At 47.1% G+C, this 22,631-nt stretch overlaps 2 protein-coding genes across 2 annotated transcripts in view; both read left to right on the top strand.

The window, feature by feature from the left end:
• Positions 1 to 995: 995 nt before the first annotated feature.
• On the top strand, positions 996 to 2,412 carry LOC308042355 (uncharacterized protein; the record flags this gene model as incomplete). Its single annotated transcript, XM_080347701.1, has 2 exons — positions 996 to 2,294; positions 2,398 to 2,412. 2 exons carry the CDS (start codon positions 996 to 998, stop codon positions 2,410 to 2,412), a joined length of 1,314 nt encoding a protein of 437 aa, XP_080203827.1.
• A 44-nt stretch (positions 2,413 to 2,456) lies between these two features.
• CTBP2 (C-terminal binding protein 2) overlaps positions 2,457 to 22,631 on the top strand; it is a 43,661-nt gene continuing 23,486 nt past the window's right edge. The window contains exon 1 of the mRNA XM_080348013.1: positions 2,457 to 2,685. Within this exon, the coding sequence (XP_080204139.1) occupies positions 2,472 to 2,685 (214 nt within the window). The 5' untranslated portion in view covers positions 2,457 to 2,471. The remainder of the gene's footprint in view (positions 2,686 to 22,631) is intronic.

Here is a 22,631-nt window from a genome sequence, read left to right as displayed (position 1 = left end):
CTGCTAGGGTCTTAAAATTATACATTCCAGGTTACACCTCCACAATTTTCTGTCCTGGGATGATGAAAGGATTTGCGTATTACGATAATAATGTAAAAAATCCTTTTGGAGCCTAGTTAGTAATTTGAAACTGCAACAAAAAAAAGTAATTTCCAAAGCAAATTACAATATTCATAAAGTGTTAAACAGATAGGTACCTAACTAATTTCTAATTGCGCTTGTATTCTGGAGTATCTTGCATTGCCCTTTTTTGAGGCCTGCCTGCTTGCTCCCGTTTAATTTGTCCTTTGCTGTGTGCAGTGGATTAGCATTTCATCAGGGTGGATTAAGATTGAGCTGACACTGAAGCTTTCCTTTTTATTTTTACATCCGTGTGTATGGGGACGAGCGGCTACGTGCACGTTCCGTTATCCGGCTGCCCGTTCCCGGTGGGCACCGGTGTGGACGGGAGCCCTGAGCTAACGAGCAAGGAGAAAACTGAAACGGATGAAACTCGTGTTAAAAAACCAACATGCACAAAACAAACAAACAAAAAGTCAGTCCCCGGGCAGAAATCGCATAGAGGTTGCCGGCTGGGTCGGCGCGGGAGATTTCATCGGGCTAAAATGATGTCACATGGAGCGAGGGCTTTAGTGGTTTTATTTAGCTCCTAATCCCCACACACGGCTCGGCCAGTTGTCCATGTGCGCGCCGTCCCCGGCGGCAGAGGATAAAGCATCTGGGCCGAGCGCGGCCGCACCGCGGGAAGGGTCTGTCCCTCCCCGACCTGCAGCCAGAGCGGGCGGCAGCCGCCGCCCCACGCTTCACCTGCTAAGGTTTCGAATAATTAATAATTCAGGCAACGCTTTGAAAGGTAAAACCGCTGGTCGGTGGTTTCTGAAGTCCCGGGAGGGCTCAGGCGGAGCACGGTCTGGTTTGGATGTGCGCCGGTGAAGCGCTGACAAGGAAGGCGCCTCCTCTTCTCTGTTTCGGCGAGAGCAAGTGGCCTCCTGGCGATGCCCATCCCCAGCAAACACCCCAACATCGGCCGCTCGCAGAGCTGGGATGCTGCCGGCTGGTATGAAGGCAACTGGGAGAGCGAGAACGCCTTCGAGTACCAAAGGCCACCGGGCCGGAGGAGCTCCCTGACCTACGGCGGCGAGGGCGGCTGGTATGAGCCGCCGCGAGCGAACGATATCATCTTGCAGGGCGGCGCGGAGCTGAAGCAGGAGGCGTACCCATACCAGGATGCCGCCTTTGCCCCCGGGTCCCTCCGGAAAGGCTCCGTCCCCGACTTCACCTACTGCGACCGGCAGGCAGCCATGGCGGGCCGGGGCTCGCTGCCACCCCAGGATTACTACAGCGACCCGTCCCTGTCGGCTCGGTCACCCAAGGACCCTCGCTGCTACCGCGACCACATGGTGAACCGCCCGCTGGCCGGCTACGGGGCACCGGGCAGCCGGCTGTCCTGGGACCAGGCCCCGGGGCGCCCGCCCGCCCCGCCGGAGGCCGTCCGCCTCTACAGGGACCCCAAGATGGCCCTGGACGGGCAGCGGATGCGCAGCAGAGATGTGTCCCCAGCACGGTACGGCGCGGAGCCCCCCGGCCCACGGTATGCGGCAGAGCCGCCCACCTTCCCTGGCAGACAGGCCTATGGTGACGGGTCAGAGCGGCCCCCCGAGCCGGCGGGGGGCAGACAAGCCGTCCCCACCTGCCTGGTGGTGGACCCCACCAGCGGCACCGGTGCTGGCTACGGGCCGGGCCGGGAGAGCGCCGGTGCCAAGGGCCCCTACGACAGCTATGAGGTGGCAGTGGCGACCCCTTCCCACCCGCCAGTGCCTCCCACCTTCCCCGGGCCCGAGGGGAAGAGGAGCTTCGACCCCGAGTTCGTAGCGCTGCTGCGTGCCGAGGGCGTCTCGGAGAGCACCTTCACCGCCCTGCTGCAGCAGGGCTTCGACTCCCCAAACCTGCTGGCCATGATGGAGGAGAACGACATCAAGTCGGTGGCTCCGAACCTGGGGCAGGCCCGCGTGCTCTCCCGCATCGCCCACAACTACAAGGCAGAGATGCAGCTGCAGAGGCAGGAGCGGAGGAGCGGGGCGCTGCGCCCCAGAACCCGCTCCAACAGCTTCAGCCACCGCAGCGAGCTGCCGGGCGACTACGGAGCGCCCCTGGGCTCGGTGCCCGCCACGGACGGCCCCGCCGCCCCGCAGCCGCCTCTGCAGCCCATCTCCCCGAGAGGGGGGGAGATGCACCGCCGGCCATCCAGCGCCCCAACCCAACACCTACTGGAGACCACCACCTACCCCACCTCCGTGGGGGCTCCTCAGGGGCCGCACTTTCTCCCCGGTTCTGGATACAACACCCCCCTGCCTTGCAACACGCACCCGCGTCCAGCCTCCGCCTACTCTGCTCCAGCCGGCATGCCCATGACCACGACCAACCCGCACCCCAGCCCCAAAACGGCCTACCCCACCACCTACACGGTCCCCATGGAGCTGATGAAGAGGGAGCGCACCACGGCAGCGTCGCCAGCGCCCAGCCCGCACGGCAGCCCGCAGCTCCTCCGCCGGCCCGGAGCGCCGGGAAACGGCGGCCTGGCGCCCACCGGACCCGCTTTCCCTGCCCAGCCCTCCCCGTACCCAAAGCTCAGCAGGCGCACCGGGCCCCCCGTCATCGTCTCCACCATGGCATCGCCTGAACCAAGTAAATTCCGAAGGGGCTTAGCCCATACGGTAGTTTAGAACCGCTTTGTTGGTGCTTACTTAACCCTCCAAAAAACACAGTCAGGTATATTGCGGTTTCATGCCTAAATATTAGACGCTTTCCTATTTAGCAAAGGAGGGAAATGGGATTTCTTCACAGGGCTGTGCTGGCTATGCGGAGCTAAAGATGCTGGTTCTCTCTCTGTGCTTAAATTCCAAATATTTTATTTGTTTAGCCAACTTCAGTTAAGAGTGAGCGGTATTTCATATAATGCTTCCAGGGTTAATCTTGCCGTTCCTGTTGTTTGTAGAGAACGGGAGATTAGATACTGTGCTGGCTGAGCAATTAGGACTACAGGGTTTGCTGCAGATTGACTTGCTACCGCTGTTATCAGGCACAAATGTGTTCCTCCGAGGAAATAGTTGGCGTTGTTTTGACTCAGTTCATCAGAGAGCTGATGGTGTTATTCGAGAATCGACTTACCTCTGGCCATTACCTGAGTCTTTTCTTTTTATTATTAATTTGCTGTTTTATCAGGCATACGAAATAAACCCCTTGATTTCCTTCTAGAGATGCCTGTAAGTGAAGCGGTGTAGCTGTTAAAGTAATAGGTCTGTGCTTAAAACTAAAAGCCTGTCATTAAGCAGCAGAACAATAAAAATGAATAGTGGCCCCTGCTTTCCCCCCGCCCCGCTCCAAGTGCTCAGGCCCTTGGCTGCTGAGATGTGAAGGTGGATGAGCAGAGCAGGTTTCTCTCCTCTGCTTTGGAGATGTACATTGGTGATAACATTCAGCCTGATGAGAAGTAGCCCCTAAAACCACACTGCAAAGTATGAGGAAATTGGGCAAATCCCTTCCTTTGTGGCTCGACTGTTTTTGAAAGAAATCCCTTGAAATGTTCTTCCCGGTGGTGACTCTGAGCAGGGAATTTTATCCCTGTGCAGTTCAGCTGAACTCCCATGCAAACAAGCCTCAAACAATGTGCTGTACCCGCGTACAGGCACAAAGCTTTAATAAAAGGATACCATTTATAGGCATAGAGACGGTGCCAAACTGGTGATGCCATTCCACAGGAATCTAAATAAAGAATGATTTTGTGAGTGGAAATGATAAAGTTGTCAAAATGCAGACACTTGGCGCACCCCGTTCCCTGGCTCACCATAATTACACAGCTAGGAAGTAGATGCTGTTTCTTTTGTGCTTATGCATCCTTTATTTAGCTGGTATGATGTATTGATTTCTAAAAAATGCTTAAATATCGGGCGACACGTTTTTGGTGACGATGTAGCGCAAAAGTAGCACATTCAGGCAGTATTTTTAAATAAACCGTTTCCCAAAGCCATAAAAAGAAGGATGGACTGGCATAATGCGGGGAGCGCAGATACGTCCATTTATTTGCATTACGTCTGACTGAGCCGGTCGATGCCATGAAAGCCGCGGTGCGAGGGACCGCTGGAGCACGGGCATTGGAACGCTCTCCTCTGCCATAGGAACACACCCCTCGTTCCGTGTGTCTTGTGTGAAAACTGCAAACCCTATTTTCTAAAAAATCTAGATATTATCCCTTCCCTTTAGGAGAATTGACGCACAACAAGAGGAAGCCGGCAGCATTTCTGTGCTGCTCAGCTCCTTCTTGCTACTCGACCCTTTTATATTTTTTGCCTTCGACCAACTCATTTGCATGAGGATGACATTTGTTGCTCCAGTAATTTCATCTGATAATGGCCAGCTTGCAAAGCGGATCTGAAAACATATTCCTTAATTATGTGTTGCTAAGCAACGAGAGGGTTTGGCCATAATCACAGAAAGATTATCTTCTCATTGAAGTCCCTGAAAGGTTTAGCTGAAGTAGGACCTGTTAAATTGCCTTCATTTTTATTTATTTCCCCTTTTTATTTTCCAAATAGCCTGAGAGGTCTTCTTCCTGTTAAACTAGATTTTAAAAGTAGAAGCCAAGGTAAGAGACACGGCAAATGGAAGGATAGGGATTAAAAATGGAAGGTGTGGTGGTTTGTAGACGTTTGGGCTGCGTTGAGGAGTTACTCTTTAAGGAACGACATTGCTAAGGAGTGTTCACACTTACACATGAGGTGATAAGCGAACGTTACAAATATGTTAAGATGTTTTTAAAACATTGAGCGGATGACAGAAACTTGACTAAATCCAGGAAAATCGTATTTGCCAGCAGGAAAAGACAGGATGTGTTTTTAGGAACGATGAGCCTTCTCCTGGCTGTAGCTGTGGATACTTGAATTGCAAGGTGAAAGCAAGTTCAGTATTAAACTGTGCCTCTAAACGGCTGGAAATATTTTCTGTCGGTATAGCTTTATGTCTTCTCGGTCAGCAGAGGGTTATAAAATGTATATTATAGTCGGCTGATGTTCTGAAGCTTGTTATATCGATAGGGGTTTAAAATAGATCATTTCGGTTATTTTTAAAGTCTTGTTGGAGTATGTGTTGTAGTCTTTCTACGGTGAGTTGTTTCTAGATACCTGATTTATGGTTTTATGCTGAGCTTTGGCACTCTGCACAGATTCTGCACAGCTTCTGTTTACTTTTGTCTCCTGCCTGGTGTTTCTGATGGTAGACAGCATCTTGTGCAGGGATGTAGGCACGCACCGCATGCTTATGGGTATGGATCGATAAGGGAAAATCGGCAACGAGGTTTATTACTGCAACTTCTTAGCATTTCTTAGCATTATTATTAAGAAGTCAGATAAATTACTCATCCCAGGAACATCACAACCGTGGCTCTGGCAAAGCTGCCGCTCTCTGCGTCATCAAGACCTTGTGCGTGAAGCCGTTGGGAACGGCTTCCCAAAGGAGGAATGACCTCGGAGATGGCTGATCCCACAGCCGTGTCATCCGTGGTGTCTCAGGTAGTGAACGCACCGAGTTGTTTGAACTGGAAAAATAAACCCCACGAAGTGTGAGCAACAAAACCGTATTGCTGGGGCTCTGCTGGCAGAGCCGGCCTGTGGGCAACCTGCTGCTGGGGGGGCTGGACGTGCCGGCAAATAAATAGTGCGGATCAGCAAAGGTAAACCACGTCTAACCATCACTGATCAGATTACTGGAGCTCCACCTCCAAAATGTCCCATCTTCAAATGATTATATTTGCTGGTGTTTTTAATAGATTACTCAATTGGTATTTATTTTAATCCATTTTTTCAGCTTTAAAGCAATTGACTGATAAGAAGTCTTGTATTTTTGCGGCCAGCCTAGACTTGTTCCAAACGAGGGGTCGGTCCACATTTCTGTTTCTGATGTTGGATTTTGGGAACTCCAGTGAGGAACAGTGATTCGTTGCCAATACATGTTTTGGATGGTTGTTCAAACTCTAGTTTACATATGATGGTAGGACAGCAAATGATGGCAGAAAGGGAGATGTATCCCACAGGGATGAGCAGGGTCATGCTGTACAAGTCAGGTGTGTGACATGAGGAAAGAGGAGCACAATTACTTGGCTTTAAGTTTTGCTTAAAAACCTGTCCAGAGTTCCTTGGCCAAGCAGGTCTCTCCAGCATGAAGGGGACTCATCTTTTATCAGCTTAAAGCCCAGCTAGAAATATCTTTTACTGTGATCAGCTCAGCTCTGCTTATACTGGTTAACGCTTGATTGCAATTCTTTTTACTGATATTTTCTACCCTGTGATAGATAAAAATGGTGTTAAGCACACAGCAGTTCCAGGCTGCAGCTCTTCCTGTGGGCAACCCCAAAGACAAGAGGGCATAGTCAGGAGCAAGAGCCTTGATGGTTGTTCGAGGATGGTTAAAAGAGCCCGCTGAGGTTGGTTAAAAGAGCAACATTTGCCCATTCTGTTATGAGAATTGCACTGAAATTTTCATAGCTTTTTATGGGCAGGGAGAGTTTAGCAGTGATATTTCACACACAATATACATTTCATTTCACACACAGTATAAATAAATTTTTGATGTTGATTTATTCTTTGCCCAATGTACCATATAGCTGACAGTTCAGAAATCAACTTCAGCTTGTTTTTTTACTATGTTTTCTGTACAGAATGTAACATGTAATCACAATATACACATGTGAGGCAGCTCAATTAATAATCCAGACTGAAACGACACCAAAGGAAGCTCCATGTAGTGAATAAATCTGATTTAATTTGCACATTGACCTGACAGACCACAGCAAGCCCTCGGAGCCATTCCCAGCTAGCGTGCGTCTCCAGGTAAAGTGAAGTCTGCACTGCATTCACTGGCAGAACCATGGACTAAGAATTTTAACTGGGATTGTAACTTCCAAACAAAAATACTTGATTGGAATAAGCAGGCGTGTCTTGCAAGTGGTCACGGCATCGTTAGTGTGCAAAATGGTAAGGGTGGTAGCTGGAAATGCTCCCAGTGAGTTTGGGAAGGGCTCTCAAAGGCTCACAAGGACTCTCTGCACACTCAGTTGGGCAAATGAGTGTGTGGATGTGGATGTGTGTCGTGCGCGGATCTCAGCATTGATGCAATCAGAATTGCTGGCGGGAGGAGGGCAAATGGCTGAAGAACAGAGCGTGCGAGAGATGTGCGGAAAACCGCTTTCCTAAAATATTGACTGGCTTGGCCAGTATGCGCACACCATTCACTGATTGCAGAGAACACGCTTTTAAAAGGCTTTTCTAAAAGTTGGAATAGGCTTTTTATAATGATTTTATCAAAAGCAATATAAAGTGTCAAACTCATTCCTGTTGTAATTCATTGACTTTAGTGCCATGGCAATAAAAATGAATTTGGCCTGTCAGAGGAGAACATGTTGTCAGAAGCACAGGTGTTGTCATCTTCAATTTACACTCTCCTTTTACCCTCGGTCTGTAGTTCTCTATCATTGTTAGGACTTCCATATATCCAGATCATTCTCTGACTATATTTACTGACTTTTTTTTTAACTTTCTCTTAAGTAGTTTCCATAGCTACAAACTTAGTGTTCACAGAGGCGAAAAAACTTAAAGGTTTCTGATCATTATTGTATTAAACCTTTTATATTTCTTCTCCTTGTGTTTCTCATGCCATTACAGACTAGTTTAATGAAAATGCTGCACAACTGAATTGTCTGTTACTTTTAAAAGCGAAGTAGGTGCTGAGCTGAATACTTAAAAAGCAGAAGACCAAAAAATCCTTAAGCAACTGATTTAGAATAAATGTTGCAGACGCAGGACATATATTAGTACAGTTTATATATAGCAACTGGCAGATGAGCTTTTGACTTTTGTGCAAAAGCTAAATAAAACCTGACATGAACAGCATTCCACTGGCTTTTGGTGAAAAAAGCTAATATTTAATCTCTTCTGGCTGCTGTTTCTGGTGTTTTGTTAAGGATGAAATGTTACGTGGCGTGTGGGGGTCATGTATGTTATTTTTCCGTAGCAATATTGGTTCCACCTCTCCATTAGAGAGGTTCTGGGCAGCTGTGTCCTGCCTTGGTGTAACCTTAGGAAGGACTTGGTGCAACCTTAGGAAGGGTTTGGTGCAACCATAGGAAGGGTTTGGCCAGGGCTGTGCTTTGGCAGCGTGGTGGGACCTTCGAGCAGGTTTTTAGAGAAACAGGAGGTTTCTGGGTGTCTCTGCCTGCGCCCTGTCCGGGGGTTTTGCCTCCTGCACTCACAATCCAATTAGCTGCTCTGGAGCAGGTGGAGCGGATTAGTGCCCGGCTTTCCTTCCTCCGCCTTCTCCCTGAGTGCAAAGGGTGTCGAGGCCAATAATCTGCTTAAACCTGTGTCCCATGGCACATCGTAACACAGCCCAAGGACCACCCTGTGCCCCTTCCCCTCTGACACAGCATCCCTGCGAGGCTCCTGTGGTTCAGTTTCCCCCTGTGATGGCTCCAGGTCTTGGGTAGTTCGGAACACCTTGACCTAATCTCACTTATAAGACATAAATATAGGGGGTTTTTGCAGGTAGGGTGGTGAAGGGAACTGACCTCTCGCCACATATTGCACATGGAAGAAGAGGAGGAGCTGGGAGACGGGTGAGGGTACAGAACTCTTCCACCGGTTCCCAAAAGCTTTATAGTCCGCAAGAGGAGGGTGATTTAGGCTCTAATCCGACAGATAAGCAGGTTGTCACTGTAAGAAGGAAACCAGCAGGGCTTACCTGGGAGGCTGGAGCCAGTGGCGATCCTTGGTAAATACTGATATGGACAGCCAAGGTGGCATTCTCGTGTTTTATTTATAGCTGCAGATACATACACACATGAAAATGGGGAGAAAAACTCTCAAAAATATAACAGTGTATCAGTCCTTATCCGTTTGGATCGGTACTTCTGCAGTGTCTTCGTGGCTTGCCAGAAGTAACTTGTTTTGGTTATCAAGCAATTTATTGTTCCATAGGCTGTCATACCAACTTTGGCAAGTAAATAAGCAGACAGGATTTTGCTTAGACAGCAGACACGACCAGAAGTCATAATTTTGGATAGCCTTTCAATGAAAAAAGTGAGAAAATACCAAGACTGATGTTCCGTTGAAACGTTTGGCATGTGTTTTCCAGATGTGAAGGTGGTATGTGCGGGTGGGTTCCTACCTCCACACCAAGGAGCCGCATCGGGAGCGTAGGGTGGTGGATGCAAGAACCTGATGATGTCCTCTTGACTTCTTTGCTCATCTTCTTAACCCTGACACGTTTCCTGACACTGGTTCTAACACTTTAAATCCCTGAGCGGTTTCAAGCCACCTCCTACACTCTACTTTGTAAATTACCAGCCGTTTCTTTTGATGGTCCAGTCTCTTCCTGGAGACTCTCATTAGTACCTACAGAGTGAAAAAACCCAGGAAGGGAAGCGTGACACACAGTGAATTGTTGTGTTCGCTGCCTTCTTCTGAATGCCTTATTATAAAGTTATAAATGAATATTCAAAAAGTACAGTAGTTCATACAGGTGCGTATATTTTGCTCTGTTGATGAAAGGAATCTTGATCAGTGTGCATCAAAGGTAACAGAGTATTCAGTGTGAACAGCAGAGTATCAGTATCTGATACTGAAGTTATCACAAAAGCCCAAATACAGCTTTAGTGATCCTACCTGGCCAGCAGCTGTGATTCCTGTTGATCTCGAGCTTTCCCTGTCTTTGAATTCTTGTTCATGTTGAGTGGACCTGAATAAGAGTGGAAGTTGTTCTCTTCCCCACTGCAGCGTTTGGCTTAAGAATCTTAAATGTCCATTGCATTGTTGTTTGCCGCGGTTGTGGTTCTGTTTCATCCACAGTCAGGGCTAAAAGGTCCAGAAGGCGGAATTACTGTAATAACGCCGGTGATTGCACTGTAACGCAATGCCGAGCAACCTGTCCTGCTCTGCATTAAAAATGTTCATATTATTTGGCCGGGGAAGGTATTTTCTGTACTTGCTGTTCATCCTAAAAGCCGGGGCTCCAGAGCAGCTATATGGCCAGAGGCCAAGCCCCGGTATCATATCGCTGGCATGTGATAAGCAAGATACAGAGATAAGTCTTGTGGACCAGCAGCCCCACACTCTGGCTCATCAGCTCTTTTTCACTCCAGTTTTCCATTCCATTTCCATTTATCACATGAGAAAGGCCAACCAAATCAATATTTCTAATTCCTGGAGAATTTCTTTCTGGACAAGCAGCTTCCAAAGTGGGGAAGTGAGTGAAGTTGTCCCTCCATCCGAAAAACTGTAGTTTTTTCATTGATTTCAGTAGGAAAAGAATTCTATCCTCCCCTGCAAAAGCAACCAGCTCCATATAACACACCTTTATTGCATTTCTTAAAATTAGATCTATGAAACCACTGGTTTCTTTAAGCAAGAGAGGCTGTAGACTTCATGCATCGAATGCCTGTGCATTATTAAAAATAATAGGTTATATTTGTCAAACAGATAATGAGTACGTTTCTTTCTCCGCTTTTCAGTATTTTAATGAGTACAGGAAATGTTTGCTATTTATTTGCTTTCAGGTTTTACCAAGAAGCTCTGGAGATAATTGTCAAATGTCCAAGCATGTATCAATATTTCATGAAGTGCTGTTTTTCCTCTGTACATTCACGAGTTAGGTCATTAGCACTGCGACTGTTATTAACAGTCTGAAGCAAGGCCAAAAAAAGGCATTCCACCAAACGCTTGCAGGTTTACAATTGAAAATGTCCAAACCCAAATTCAAATAGAGGGCTTACGGGTAAAAATACATAGCGGCAATGTTGCTGTTTCAAATGTCGCATGTTAAATCTGTTATTTTCTGCGATTTGGGGGCCTGATGTGGAGAACGCTGAGGTTTGTCGGGGTGTCTGGGGGGTTTGGCCCCGCACCCGGTGCTTGCTGCACATTGGGGTGTACCTTACCCAGATAGTATATCCATGCACATCACGCTTTGGAAAACAAAATATTCCACCTTTCTTACCACGAGCAAATTAAATTCTGTTGAATTATTAAAGCTCAGATTGCTTTTAAATATAGTACTGATAAGCACTATTTAGTTTTTGGTTATTTTTGCGCGGTCAGCCTGACTTTGAGGTGCAGTACTGGCTGTGTGTTGACAACTAGCGTTCTGCTTTGGACGTTTGCCATTTAAAAGTGGTTTAGTTGTGCGTATGGTTGAATGTTTCTGTTTTCTTCATTTCTAATAGTTTGGTTTGATGTGAAATTGTAATAATCCTGTTCTCTTTCTGATTAGGCAACTTAACCACATTTTTGGTGTACTGAGCCTAAAACTGTGATGCATCAGGCTGGCCTCTGCTCCTATTAATGAACAGATCGGGCAGTCTAGCTATCTCCAAGAAAAAAAATAACTCAGGAAATGATTCATAGATACGGACCCAGCGTGCTGTGCTGTAGAGAGGGTGCTGTGCAAAAATGATGGATAAACTATTGTGGCTTTCTGACCATTATAAACGGCTGGGTTGCCATTTGTGCTTCACTAGGCACAAGTGAGTAGCAGCTGTGCCAGGAGCAAAAATCGAGACTTTAAACTTGGTTGAACTACACGAAGTCTGGAGCATTAGCATGAAAATCTGAAAGTGTACAGAGAGCTGGAAGGCGTCTGCAAAGAGCATCCGGCTCTCCTGAAACAGAAGATTGCTTCAGAGTTAGAGGTATTTAAAGCAGAAAGGGAGAAAACCTGAGGCAGAGCTGGCTGTTCTACAGATGGGCTTGAAGAAGATCCTCAGATGTGACAGAAGATGTCCGAAGTGACATATTTTGGGATAGTTTTAGGATAGTGACACTTTGGGCTACAATAAACTGAAGGAGGTCACTTGTGAAAGCAAATGGCAACGCGAATCATGGTAGCGGTTGAGTGGAAGGAGAAATGGTGATTGTGCAATATTGACACGACAGGAGTGTGTGGAGATAATGAATTTGATCGTGGCTCCATATTATAAAGTTCTAGACTGTGACCAGAGATATTTGTCAGAGGGAGGAGAGCGCTCGGGGTGAACAACAAGTGCTTTGCTGAGTAAAAGCACCTTGTAAAGAATTTTCATCTGTGAGAGGTTTGTAAGAGAAATGCAGAGCAGATCCATTTGACTGTCTTGTTTGTCGCGGTTGAGACGGACAAACGACATGGACCAAATTCTTTCAAGATGAAAGTAATAGGTGCCATTTATTGCTACAAGTGCATTTTTATACAATTCTACCAGTTCATGTGTCTTTTCACTATTGGTTACAAGTTACAGCACTAACATCTCATTGGTTAATTTTCTATCATCCATGTTATTCTTCTGTCCCCTTCTCTCTCACGGGTACATCTCTCCTCTCTCCGGATACTCCTTTACTCCCATCCTTCTCAAGGGTAAATCTTAATATCTCAAGGCTGATCTCTACTCCCATATTTTCTGTCAAGGATTCCACAGACCCACTGCGGTTTCCCACACTTGTTCTCCAGTGGCACATGGAAAAGAGGGAGTCTGGGAAGCTGGTAGTAAATATGACCTTTGTAATTTGTGCTTAGTTCTGAAATTGAATTTTTCTGTCTTGGTAGTTGTTTCCTGGTAGAGGATGAGCTTTGTCCTGGCAAATGTAAAGGCAAGTCCCGTTCTACTGTGGCTTCTGTGCCCGGTACAGCAGTGGGAATGCTGGAGCAGAAGTTGGACTCAACGCTTAGCCACGGTGTTATGTCCTCAGTAGTGACAGCATCTTAGTAGTGGTGGCATTAGAGAGAAGAGCAAACCTGACCGTGTGGTACCCATCCATGTCCATTCATGTGCAGGCGGGCTGGGGCAAGAAGGAGGGTGGGATCAGCAGGGAGGGAGACAGGTCTTTTGCAGCCGTGAAAGAAGGCAAGCACATTGGTAGAGACATATGGGAAGCAGAGCTCACAGAAGGTTTGGGAGAAACAACACTGGCTGCTACAAAGCTCGGCACTCACGAGGTTTTGCACAGCACAGGTTCACGTTACACAACAAGTTTATGGTCCGGGAAGTTGCAGAGCGCTTAGAGCCAAAGGAGATGATGCTCCACCGTTCTCCCAGGAGGACACTGAGCTGCTTTTGCTCCAGGAAGGAAGAGGCGTTAGATGCCAGTAAGGAAGAAGTGCTGCTTTAACTCCTTCTGCAAAGCCTCTCGCGCTCCTCCCAGAGCCCTCGGGCTGCAGAGCAGCAGTCGGCCTTGCGGAGATAAGCACTTTGCAATGCAATTCCTGCCTTGCTTTTGGTGGTTTTGTGGTTCAGCTGTGGATTGCCTGCACCAGGTGCCAGGAGTGTGTGATTCCCCTCCGCAATACTCCCTGGAACGGGGAGAATCTGGCCACACTGCGTACCGGGACAATTTCCTGGGGAATCTCCAATTTCCTTTACTCCCACTCTGGGAAGTTATTAGGCATGCTGAGTTAATATGCCTCTTACCTGTTTAATCCGTTCAGAAGGCACGTAGCCAAAGCACCATGGTACTGAACGAGAAGTACGGACTGAGAAACGCCAGCTGCCCCACAAGCACCGCTGAGCGTAGGCAAGACTGGAAACTGCCCTGCAGAGTCGACGGGAGCAGCTTTCCCTCAGTGCAAACACATTTGGAGAAGTGACAGAGGAAGGAATGAGGCAGGAGAGCAGAAAAAAGGAGAAAATAACAGGATCAGCCACAGTAAGCCAACCAAAATACTGCAGCAGGACAGACAGTGACCTAAAGGTAGCCAGTTTCTAGGAAAGTGTTCCATGCTTGGGAACAATGCTGTTGGTAACATTCACAAAATGTTTGTGTTTCACATTTGTTCTACACTCCTTCTCTCAGGCTGGCATAGTTATGTGCTTTGTTTGTTTGTCTCTACCTTCTACCCTTCACGGTGTTAGAAGTACCCAGACTTGAGTCCATCCAAATACAGCAGTACCATGGTCAGTAAGTGGGCTGTGAGCCCTTGGGATCCGAGCGATGATTTTCAACCAGAATTTGGCAAAATAGCAAGTGAAAATTGGTTGGTTTTTTGGTTTTTTTTTTTTAAATTAGTCCCAGATCCAAGATTTCACTCTATGTCATTTAAGATTAATTTTCTCGTAAACAGAATGCATAACCTGTGCTTTGCTGTTCTGTATCAAGCCATGTGGAGCTCCTGGGTGTCAGATGTAAGATAATTTGGGGTTTGTGGCCATATTCCTGCTGCAGAAGTGTCCGGGGCAGAGACCTTCTGAGGACCTGCACCTCTCTGTCCAGTTTGGGATGATTCTGTTTCATCTCCTGCATGAACGAGCATCATGAGCGCATCCTCCAGGATTGTCTTTTTGGAGCCACACTCTGAAAACTCAGCCTTCCCGCTGCCATCGCTCACCTGTCACCTGTCTGCAGACCGCAGCCGTGTTCCTCAGCCTCCCTCACGTCAGACACCTGCATTTCATTTCATTCTGGCGGCTGGTTTGAAGCAGAAAGACACAAGCACCCTGTGTTCCGTCACACAAGGTGGCAGCTCACCATGGCAAGGAGCGTGCACAGCCCTGGGAGGCCACGGCTTCATGTTCAGTTACAGTGAGAGCATCTCAAGTGCACCCTTGGAAACGGTCCATCACCTGTGTTTCTCCTTGGCCAGAGTTTTCTGCTTAGGAGAGGCATCAGGATGTTGTTTTCTGCTGCAGCCAAGAAGCATTTTCTCCTTTGGCATTCCCGGTGTCCCCAGACACGTGAGCTGCCTCTTCCCCAGGAGCGCTGTTTTGGCACCAGCCGTTTGAATTTCCATAGCGAGATGCTCGATTGCCGCAGTGCGACAGGTATCAGCTTCTTTCTGATCGCAGGTGTCAGGTGCTGGTTGGATTGACAGACCCACGTGTGACCCACACAGCGGAAAGATGCAGTTTCTCTACCTGTGGTTTTCTTCAGTCTTCTGTACAGTTCCCCGTCCCTCTGCTGGGATGTACCCTGTGCACAGTCTGAGATGTCTCTTCTGTATCGACAGGGATTCCTGGACACTGTCACACTTGGGTTGGCTGATGCTCTGAGAAGATGCCGGTAATCTCATGGACCACATTGTGTGGTTGCAGCCCATGACATGAAATGCTAAGCTGCAGTTGCAGTGTTGGGGGGGTAGACTGACAGCTCATCAAAACCAGACAGTAGTTCTGTGTTTGACATCTTGAGGTCAAAAACTGTCAGCTCCTTGATTTTTTACAGTGTCTTAATTCGCCTGAGGAGTGTTTTGAGCCTTGTCAAAACGTATTAATTAAGGCCAAGTCATATTCACAAGCTTGTACTGCTGTGATTCAGCTGCAGGACCACGCTTGATTTTTAGCCTAATAATTACAAATGGTTTTGGAGGATCGGGGGGGCTGATAGAGCTGGTTTCTGTTTCCTCCAGAGCTGCGTGTGCTTCAGTTTTTCCTTGCTCTTTGCCTTGGCAGCCTGTAGCATTGTTTTCCTCATCCTTATGAACCCAGCCAACTTTCTAATTAAGGAAACCACTCTGCAGCCATTATGGCTGTTCATTTGAGTTCTTTGTCCATACCCAACGTTTCCAGCTCCCCAGAAGATCTGAAGTCACTCTTTACTGCAGCTGAAGGAAGGCAGGAGCTTTGGCTTAGGGCAGTCTCTTCCTTTAACTCTGTTAAGAAGCAGGAGCACTGCACCAAGCGCTGCCACGTGCAGCACATTCACTTCATCAGAGCTTCAAATCCACCTCTGGCTACGACAAATACCGCTGAGGTTATTTTTCTGTCGGATTTTTGCACGAAAAAATATAGTTATGAGAAATAAATATCACTTTGTGCTGGGCTTTACTGCTTACTGGGCTTGGAGCCTGAAAGGATTTAAAAGTCATCATGCTCTAAGGGAAAGTTGTAGCAAGAAAGAGGAGTGGAGGGTTGTTCCAGCCAGCTGTGGTGATTTGGGAAAAGGCTCGTCCTGACCGATGGAAAGGACATGGAGAGGCAGCCAGCGCTGGCACAGCTACGCCCAGGGAGATTAAGACCAGATTAGAAACTCGGCTTGCAGGGATTTATCATTTGCTTTATATTGTGACATTTATAAATGCAATTTTTTTTTAAATCGTAGTTGGTGTCCTGTCTTGTATCTTTTGTTAACAGGCATTGTCATTACTTCATGTTGCACTGATAACTGTATGAAGAGGATGGAGTTATAGTCACACGCATTATTGTGCTGTGCAAAAGTACCTGGGTGTGCATGGAAAGAATATGCGCACTCCTCAGTGTCTGTGTGCCAGCGCTTCTCTCAGCCTTGAGTTGGGCCAGAGTCCGGAAGACAATGCCATGTTAATGCATCACAGTTCACTGCTTTTGATATTTCACAGCAAAGCACAATAACTTTTAACTCGTTTCGTTTCTGAAGTACACAAAATTTGGAACATATGCACCGCGTCAGGATTAATTGCCCTTGCCAGTCAACCCAGAGGAAACGCTCAGCTCAGGCCTGGTTGCTCACGCAGAGGGAACTCTTTGTGTCTGCTGCTCTACCTTTGCATCCCTAGCAACAGCAGGACCTTTTGCTTTTGGAATTAATTGTAGGTTAAAAATAAACCACAAAGACCTAGCCATTCTGGGAATTACTGGAGAGAGTCCAATGGAGAGCTACAAAGAGGCTGAGAGGTCTGGAGTATCTTTGTTATGAGGAAAGACTGAGTGAGTTGGGTCTGTTCGGCTGGAGAAGAGAAGCTGAGGGGGATCTTATCAATGCTGATCATTATCTCCAGGGTGGGTGTCAAGAGGATGGACCAGAGTCTGTTCAGTGGTGCCCAGTGACAGGATGAGCGGCAACGGGCACAGACTGAAACACAGGAGGTTCCATCTGAATATGAGAAGAAACTTGTGAGGTGCCAGAGCCTGGCCCAGGCTGCCCAGAGAGGCTGTGGAGTCTCCTTCCCTGAGACATTCAAACCCGCCTGGACCCACCTGTGTGATCTGCTCTGGTGACCCTGCGTGAGCAGGTGGGTTGGACTGGATGATCTCCGGAGATCCCTTCAACCCCAGCCAGCCTGTGATTTACACCTGGTCGCTGTGGCAGTTTACAGCTCTTTGAGAAAAGCAACATTTCTTGTGGTACTGTTGGGGCATCCTCGCAGTACAACTGGGTGCATGGAGGGATGGAGATGGGTACGTACAACACGGAGGAGGTTTTGCCCAGCGCCTGCTCTGCACCATCAGTCCAGGGTGGACTGGGAAGCTGTAGCGGGAGAGCACACCCAGCAGATGCACACGTTGTGTAGGTACCGCACTGCATGGCCAACGGGGGGAACACACCTGCACTCGGCCACGGGGCTCGGGGGAAAGGGGAACAGCCACGGAGCCACCCGATTTACACCCAGGACTCCTGCACGACTTGGCTTCACTGTGGAGGGCTGTGGTGGCCCAGTGCTCAGCTGCGGCTGAGTTCTCCATCCCTGTAGATCTGCTTTCCATCCTAGATAGGTCCCATATGGAAGGGAGCTCGCTACTAGCCAAAATAAAGACGCTCAGCAATCTGCCAGAGCCAGTTAAAGCATGTAGGCTGTTACAGGCAGAAAGAAATAAGATTTGGGGTAGAGGATACAAAATACATTTGCAAGGCAGCTAAGCCTGATGCTAAGACATTCTTTCTTTCAGCATTGTTGTTGCCAAGAGCTGCCCTTGTGCTCAGACCGAAACTATTTTGGGTGGAACGTTTGCTCCCTACTTTCTAGCAAGCCTGGTTGCAGGAATGAAGAATGGATTCTTTTCACTGGCCGCAGCTGGTTTGAATGATCCCCACACTGAACCCATTGACTCCGGGTGCTCCTCGTGTGAATCGCAAGGAAGCAGCAACTGGGTTTTTGTCTGTGTGCTTGACAGGGGCAGAAATAGCGAAGCAGCCTTAAGTTCTCAAGTTGGCTGAATGTCTGAATCCAGGCACAAGCCAGGGAGGACTCTGGTGTGTGCTCTGCACCTAATGCTGGCAGGACACGTGGTTTACCAGCTCGGTCCGAAATAAGGAGGCAAAAGAGGATGAGGTGTGCTTGTGTCTCAGGTGTCAGTGCAATGTTCTCTCTGGAGAGCACTGCAGCGTGGCTGCGTTTGGCACAGAAGATCCATCACGCTCATTTGATCAGAGCTTGGGGAGCAGTCCTGCAATAATCATGACCCTTCCATTACATACCAAAAAAAAGGTCTTGAAACCCGTCAGTGTTGGCCAGACCTCAAACAAGGCAGCGAGAGGGATCTGCTCCAATGCACCTCAGCATCTGCATCTTCCGAGGAGCAAAAAACCAGTTTGTTTTAGAAAACTCAGGAAATCTGTGACTTGAGATCTGTGTATCTTCTGGTAGGTGATCTCTCTGTTGACCGCAACTTCTAAAAAGTTCCTGCAGATGAATCACCTTCTTTTTCCCTCTGGAAGGAAGAGGGTGTCAGGGAAACAAACGGGCACAGAATTGTCTGTGTGCAGAGAGAGGACGGCGCGTCAAGGAAGGTTGCGCTGAGGATCAGGGCAAAGTTTGGCAAAGCTCCTACTGAAAGTAATGCCACTCAAGGGAAAGAGGTTTTGGGGTAATTACGAAGCCACCTCTGCATTCTTACACATTCTTAAGAAAGTCAGCTAGCCATGTGTTGCAGATACTTTTGCAATATGGAGCTTTTCCTTGTACCATCAAAGGTATTAATTAGAGGAAGAGATTACAATGAGTACTGTTACAGTTTACCTCTTGGGTATTTGTGGAGTGAACCATGAAAACACAGACATATTTGTGTGTGAAGTTTTAAAACGCTCGTTTGGCTGGGTTTCTTGCTGAGCACCGTGTCTTACTTCACCCCTTTGCCCCGCAGTCTGTGCCTCGAGATGCCAGCCAGCGGGGCGGCTGCGTGTCACTGCCAGCTAATGTGCTTCGGGGTCCCCCAGGACACAAGCGCTACGTCAGATCCTTGTTGCTGCAGGAGCCTTCATTTTTAAGATCCCAGGGAGTTTTCTCAGCCCCACTCAGTTCACTTGATGTGTTTTGTAATCTGTATGAGGTAATCAAGTGTACGAGTTTGTAGGCAGGGGTGTGATGCATCAGCATCCACCTTTGCCAAGTGCTTTCTCCTACAAGGGAGGAAGCTTCATCAACTTTCTGAAGCTTTGGTGCAGGACTCTCCCTTTCTCTTCCCTCCCTACCTCCTTCCCAAGAAAGGAATGAAACCTGCTCGGTTCATTTTGCCATACCTAGCTCTTCTAGTAGGTTTGTGCACAGTTTTAAAATTAAGAAAAAATCAATTACTTGAGAATAACCACAGGGTATATAAGTGCAGCTCTTAGGTTGATAGGTGATGGGTTTTATTGAACTGATCAAATAGAGAAAACCATTAGAGGAAAACAGCTTACTGCTGCGGTATCATTCAGTGTGATTTAGAGTTCTATAACTGTAGGCAAATTTGAAATATTTTTCACTATCTTCAGTATACATGATTAGATAAACCCATAGCCTGTGCCTACCTACATCAGCATTGTGTGTCTTCTCTGTGATAGCAAAGAGACATAAAAATGAAGACATTTTCAGCCCATTATAGTTTAACGTGGTTTCAAGAGCCGTCAGTTTCTCGACAGTTTGGATTTTATGTGTCATTCAATGCGCCGAGGGTGTCTGTAGGAGATGCCTCCCAGCAGCCGCGGGAGTTGCAGCGTAGCTGTCTTGTGGGTTCAGAAGAAAATCAGACGCCTTAGCTGTGAAGATCATTGGCTAAAATGTCAGTTCATGAACAACAGAGCTCTTTGGAGAAGCATGTTGTGCCCCATACTTGGGCAAGGTTCTTCATGCCCAACGCTGTGACCAAATGAGCGTGGTGAACTTGGGGGGCTGCTGAGACAAGCTGGGGTGCAGCTCTCCAGCCCTTTCCCAAAGTGGTGGGAGGGTGGGAAGGTGACACCATGGTCAGAGACCTCAGTGGAGCCCGATGTGGTCAGGGAGAGGTGGGCGTTGAACCGCCATAGCACAAGAATAGCTTCATCGTTCTTGGAATCGAAAAATAAGAATCTGCCAGTGTGTTATCTAGATTAATGGAGATGAAATGTGCTGTATAAATACATCAGAAGCGTGATTGTGCTGTTATCCCTTGGGCTACTCTGGCTCACAAGGAGAAAAGGTTGATTTGTGTTTGTAGATGATTTTACTTGCTCTGCCAATGTTCATTTTTGTTTCATTACGAAACCCAGCAAGCGTGTACTTCTTTACCTCAAAGATGTAGCAGATTACGAAGATTTTTCTAGATTATCGTAGCTTAAATAGCTCTGTTTTAAGATAAATTTGTCATCTATCATTACTTGTGAAGGATTCTGGTACTATTTTAAACACTAATGATAATTTAGGGAGGCTGTAAGCTCTATTATTCAAGGAACTGTGAAATATTTGGACATGGAACATGTTTTCCATAAACCAGAAGGTGCTTGCGTGCGGCTGAGTGGGCTCAGTGCCCTCTGGCTGGTGCGGGAGAGCTGGAGATGGAGCAGCTACAAGGGGAGGATTTGCAGAACTTGACCTTGACTCGAGCCCACTTGGGCATGCAGGAAACCCACATATGGGCTGAAGTTGGTCATGGTGTTCAGTAGACATTGCTTGGTCCACTCAAAGATGTGAAGAGTGTGGCCTTGGATTATCACTCATCGGAGAATGGTTTTAGGGTTGAGGATGAGAAAAAATGTTAGGCTGTTTTCTTGTTCCTCTAATGTGTGTTGCTCATCCAAGAATAAGCCATCTGGAAAGCTCTGCTTCAGCCTCCAAAAGCCTTGAGAGCGCTGGGGAGGAGAGGTGGTGTGGCCAGAGGCTTTACTCAGAGCCTCCTGCCACTGTAGCAAAAGAAAGCACATCTCTGATGTTAATTTAGGGCTTTTTGAAGGGTTTTGGGTTGTTGTGGCCAGGAGGGGTGATGTCCCCCAGGTGGGTACCTGCAGCCCCGGGCCCCACCGCCCGTGGTTTGCAGCAAGGTGGGAATGCTGGCGGCCAAACAGCCTGAGAAAGGGGAAATGGAGCGTGCGAAAGTTAATCATTAAACCTTCTCTGTTACCTTTATTCAGCCAGGAAGACTGGAGCTGGGCAGGGTTGGAAGGGAGAGATAAGATCTTCTGTTAGAGCAAGTTGTGTAGTTAGACAAACACACGTGCTCTTGGGACCACATGATTTTCTTCAGATCTCCACAATTGCGCATTACATTAAAAATCAAGTTAATTTCGTTTTCAAAGTGTTTAACGGTTATTTAAAAGAACTGAATTTAAAAGCAACTCACCAAAAAAAAAAATCTCATTTGGTTTAATTTGATTTGGACATTTGAAGAATTAATACCCCTGAATTACAAAAGACTTTTCTGCCTTGAAGTTTACTAGAAACCCAACATCTGTATTCATGGAGTCAAAATTTCTACATGCAGTCTCAAAAGCATGTTCTTTTGCGTGTCTGGGAAGTCTTTGTAGTGTATGGACACCCTCTTCTTTCTTTCTGAAACACTTACAATGCCCTTTTGCAGCTACAAGGTGCTCTGAGCATACAGCAGTTATTAGTGAGCAGCTAGTAAGGCTCTATAAAGGTGCAAACTTGGTTCAAAAAGGAAGAGTTTAAAATACAGAGAGTTCTCAGCCCCCCCATCACTTTTTTCCCTCAGTCTAAAAAAACCCCATGATTAAATTATAGTATTCTAAGTTTTGGGAGTGTGTTACTAATTACTGTATTGTTATTAGTCAGTGTACTTTCTAAGTTGTAGTAGATAAGATGATATTATTAATAACATTTCCAGTGAGGGGTTTTGTACATTCACCCTGACCTCATGAAATCTCCAGCTTACAATCCAGTTTTGTGTTGAGATTTTCCCTTTTTCTTTTTGGAGTGCTTTTTATTTTTATTATTATTATTATTATTATTATTTTATAGCTGCCTACATCATTCAGTACATCAATTTAAAATTCCCTCAATCCACCTTAGTTTTAGCTGTATTAATGCATGGCTCGAGGACACAAATAGCTAAAAAGGACTGTACTGTGTACCATCTCTAAAATGTTTTTTGCAGAGAAGTTGGATAAAGAGATTGAGGTTTCTGGGGGGGTGTTATTGTTTGGTTGGTTGTATTTTTCCCAGCTGGGTGAGCAGCTCAGAAGACGTTGGGGTGGGAGATGCTGCTGGGCCCCGTGTCCCCCCATTCCTGGTGACCCCTCAGCAGCCCGTGCTCTGGGAAGGTGGCTGCAAGCACTGTGTGGGATCCTTCTTCATCTTACTGCTGTGTCTGGGTAACAGCTTTACAACAACATCAAAAATAATGGAAGATGTTAGTTTAGGAACATGCGACAAAACAGGAGTGAGTTTATTTGCCATACTTTTCCTACAACGTTACATATAGAGCTCTGTCTTCATAATACAGTCATGACCAGTCAATTCTGCCCAAAGCAGAACCGGTCTTTTTCAATATATAGTAAAACCAACCAAATGAACAAACCAAAACAGGAAACATTGGGGTTCTGTAAGATTCAGAAAGCACAACCCAAGGGTTGTTCCCCCAGCACTGTTGTTGCCCACGGGCAGAGTTGCTGGGTTGGGATGTTCAGGGGACGATGGTCCCAGATGAGCTGCTGCACTTACTCACCCTTCACCACTGGAAG

Source organism: Nesoenas mayeri, assembly GCF_963082525.1.
Source record: "Nesoenas mayeri genome assembly, chromosome: 7".
Classification (NCBI taxonomy): Eukaryota; Metazoa; Chordata; class Aves; order Columbiformes; family Columbidae; genus Nesoenas; species Nesoenas mayeri.
Note: the sequence above shows the minus strand (reverse complement) of the source record. Positions and strands in the feature narration are given on the sequence as shown.